At 39.3% G+C, this 3,731-nt stretch overlaps 1 protein-coding gene across 1 annotated transcript; it reads right to left on the minus strand.

Moving 5' to 3' along the window:
• Window positions 1-2,616: 2,616 nt before the first annotated feature.
• Tas2r16 (taste 2 receptor member 16) lies at window positions 2,617-3,498 on the minus strand. Its single transcript, XM_013353248.1, has one exon. It carries the CDS (start codon window positions 3,496-3,498, stop codon window positions 2,617-2,619), a length of 882 nt encoding a protein of 293 aa, XP_013208702.1.
• Window positions 3,499-3,731: the final 233 nt, after the last annotated feature.

Below are 3,731 nucleotides of genomic sequence, written 5' to 3' on the forward strand. Positions count from 1 at the left end.
CCATTCTGCAGAGTTAACATTCTCACAATGTTTTTCCTAACTTCATGGATGCTACAACTTGGCTTCTAGCCTGGACCCATAACTTTCCTAATTCCAGTATTCAAAATGCACTCGCTGCTAAGTATAGTGGGCTTATAACGTAAGATACAATATTGAAGATTGAACAACAGAAACACATTAGCCCCTTGGTAACTAAAACTCTCAAAATAATTTCCTTACTCTTGGACAGATTCTCTCTATGATTTTTCTACAGCATTTCCCTTTTTGTCTTTTCTTTTTTCTGGATTGAAACACTCTGCTCCCTGAAAAAGCATCCCTTCCTCTTCTATCCATTTTCATTGGTTTTAGGGTGAGAATGAATCATCAGTGTGGATTTAACTTTTGAAGGTCTGTTTTCTGGTGTAGGTTGGTTGGGTGATCTTGATTTGTCCTTCCAGTTCGAAATGAGATAATGTATGTAAAAATCTCCTTGGGAACTGCTGGGTGTCACAAATATGTAGGACAAGCATCATTTCTGTTTCTATTTTTTCAGACTTCCTCATCCCTTCAGTCGCTTTTAACACTCCAACCTCATATATATCATAGATAAGTTTTCCATTGCACTTTATTCAAAGGAAGATAGTGAGAATACTAAAAATATTCCCCAGTTCCTGGAATAGCATCTCTGTGTGTGATAGTGGAGACAAGTGGGCTCTTTTGCCTTTTTCTCTATTTATAGTCATGTAAAGAGAACAGTTCTTATTTCTCCCAGCTATCTGATATTTCGGAACATGCAAGGACCCTTCTGGATATAGATACAAATAACAAAGGTACAATCCAAGTTTCACTGGCTCTTGCTCAACCCATTCTGAAAGGATCCCAAATTCTTACGGCTCAACTCTCTAAAAGCTTACAACCCCTTCTTAAGCGGCTGTAGTCACAGTGTAAGCATTTACTCTCTTTGGTATCTCTGCAGGTTAGACTCCGCTCTGCAGATATCGCCAAATCCTCCAGTGTCCACCCTGCCTTCAGTTGCAGTTGAATCACAGTAGTTCTAGAGATATTCAGATTGCTTGGAAAACTTCCTTCTTCAAGCAGGACACGATTTTTTTTCTCTCTTACTCATGCAGTATCAATGATGTTGTGGGAAAATGCTAAGTGGCAGTTTTGGAAGTAGTCTTTAAGGGTTTCTTACATTCATGCCCTCATTTCAAATTTTATTCACCATGGAAGACATATCAGAGTGACAGACTCGAGAGAAAGAAGATCCATTTCTTTCCAGACACTGAGCTTTGCTTTCACAGCCAAGCATGAGTTACCCACATCTCTTTCTCCATAGGATGGTTTGCTTTCAGTAGTTTTAGTCTTCTAGAGAAAGAGCCAAAAGTTCAAATCACCAAATGTGTCCACCATGTATAAAGGTGGGAAAGTTATGTTCTCTACCTTGGCACCAGAGTGCTGGAAAACATGTGGCTATGCTTAGGAGAAATACATTGAAAGTGCCAGGGATAGAAAGATGCCAAGGCATAAGGGCCCCAAGTTAGTTGTTAGTGAGATATTTGGTTCCTAGTGAGTCAATATGAAAATCAAAGCGATGAAGAGAAAAATATGGAGGAGTAAAACCAGACCCTGTAAAGGAAAAGGGTATGATATTTATTAGGTGGGAAAGTTGAAAAGAATTTCTATAGAACAATGAATGATGTCTTGTTGATTATTAGAAAACTGTTTACTCTGTGGTTCCTATATTCTTACCAATTTGGGGAGGACTTTGGATTGTTAGAAGCATAGAACCCTAGATAGAGTATGGAAAATAGCAGCTGGCATCTCTCAGGTGTTGTGAAATAAGAGGGCATCTTATCTCTGTGTTATATAGAGCAATCCATAAACAAATTAAAATAACTGATTACAAACTAATACAGGAAGTTCTCTGTGTGCTCACTCTAAGCTCCAGTACAACTTAAACAAGAATCAAGGCAATAGAAATCATGAGTTGTTAACCAACTGAAATCATTGATATTTAGAGATACTAAGGATGAGACTAAACTGGATAAATGGCCCACTATTCTGGTGAAGAATACAATGTCTTGATCAATGAAACAAAATAAGAATTAAATTATTAGATCTGTAAAGGAATAAGGAGTGGTATTTGGATAGAGGTGAAGGGGAGTATAAATTTCTGCATGAAGATCAGAAGCAGTGTAAAAAAATTGGGCAATGGTAAGACATTTTCCTTTTCTAGACTGAAGGTAGGAAGGTGAATTAATGGCTTAGTTGGCGAGGTGCACAGACAATAAACTCCTGTCAGGGAGGGGGATTCATATATGAAGCAGTCAGTAACTGTGAGAATGATATTGACTCTAATATATAGAACATCTCATCTTTAATATTCCAGAAGTGGCAAAAACTAAGGGAAGACAGGGTAATCAGGAGAAAAATCAAAACCATTCCAGGACTATGACTAGGACAGGAAAGGAATGGGTCAGAATAAAGGATTTACAGAATTGGGCATCTGTAGGCATGGAAGGAAATGAAGCTTACATGGAAGACATTTCGTTATCAGATAAGGACCTTGCCAAAGCAAAGGCTTCTTACCCTAGAGTTCTTACTGCATCTCATGCCTCAGGAAGGCTCTGGTCTTCAGAACTGCATCGTCAGTACTTTTTTCAGTGTAGGATTGCTCATCATCAGTGAAGTGTAATGAATACAGACCAAACCATAGATGACAGCTTCGCAGACCCAGAACCAGGATTTCTTATCAAATACGGTGCCAATAAAGGAGACTACTATAGTCAGAAAATAGGAGGTGAAGAAGATGAAGAAAGTAGCAAGAGACTTCAGAACAGTGGACTGAGCTTTCATGCTGGAGTCGTTGGTGTTAAGCTCTTTCATTTGCTCCCAGTGCCGGACAAGAGAGATGGTGAGTAAGATAATAGAAACCAGGAACACGAGGAAGGGAGCACCAAAACCAATCATTTTGAGAGGATTAGAAAAATATTGGTCAAACATTTTAAGTCTTATAATCAAAGAACTGTTTCTAGGTAAATGATCCAGGGTAATTAATTCAATCTGAATGTGATATTTAACAACAGAAGGGATGATTGACAAACAAGAAGCTATCAGAGTACCCAATATCAGCCAGGGAACCAATTTCAAAATTTTCCACCTCAGCCAGTGGAAGACAGGGTGGGTGAAGGACGAGACCTTGACACAGTAGAAGACAGAGAGCAAACTGGTAAGCCAGAATGTCAAAAAGTTCATAAACTCCCAGATGACCGAAATCTTCCAAAATACAAGGGCAGGTCTAGAAATGGTGCCAAAGTTGTACAGCATCGATGCCCACTGTAGACAGAAATGTGACATGCCCAGGCTAATGAGAATCATTTCCACCGGTGACAGTCTTTGAAAGTTCATCCACTCTCTGCACAGCGCTGCAACAGTTGTGCCACTTTGAATAAGTATTACCAAGGACTCCAGCACATACAGGATGATGGAGAAGGTAGTGACTTGATTTGGCACCATGCTTCTGTTCTGAAGGATCTTCCTGGACAGCGACTCAGAAGTTCTGTACCAATTTCCAAATCTGCAACAAGTGTTTCTCACGCGTGTTCTCACTCTCTTGGTATAAGGGAACGCCTCCTTATGGATGCAAATTCTCTAAAGTCTCTTTTGACCTAGCCATTTTCCTATTTCAGGATTTGTCTTGGTTTGCATGTGGGGTTGAATTTACATAGAGATGCATGAAAATATTATTT

The sequence above is a fragment of the Microtus ochrogaster genome, unplaced genomic scaffold (genome assembly GCF_000317375.1).
Source record: "Microtus ochrogaster isolate Prairie Vole_2 unplaced genomic scaffold, MicOch1.0 UNK4, whole genome shotgun sequence".
Lineage (NCBI taxonomy): Eukaryota > Metazoa > Chordata > Mammalia > Rodentia > Cricetidae > Microtus > Microtus ochrogaster.

Coding starts and splice junctions, on each gene's coding strand:
- Tas2r16 (XM_013353248.1), bottom strand. CDS start 3,498: ATGGTGCCAAATCAAGTCACTACCTTCTCCATCATCCTGTATGTGCTG.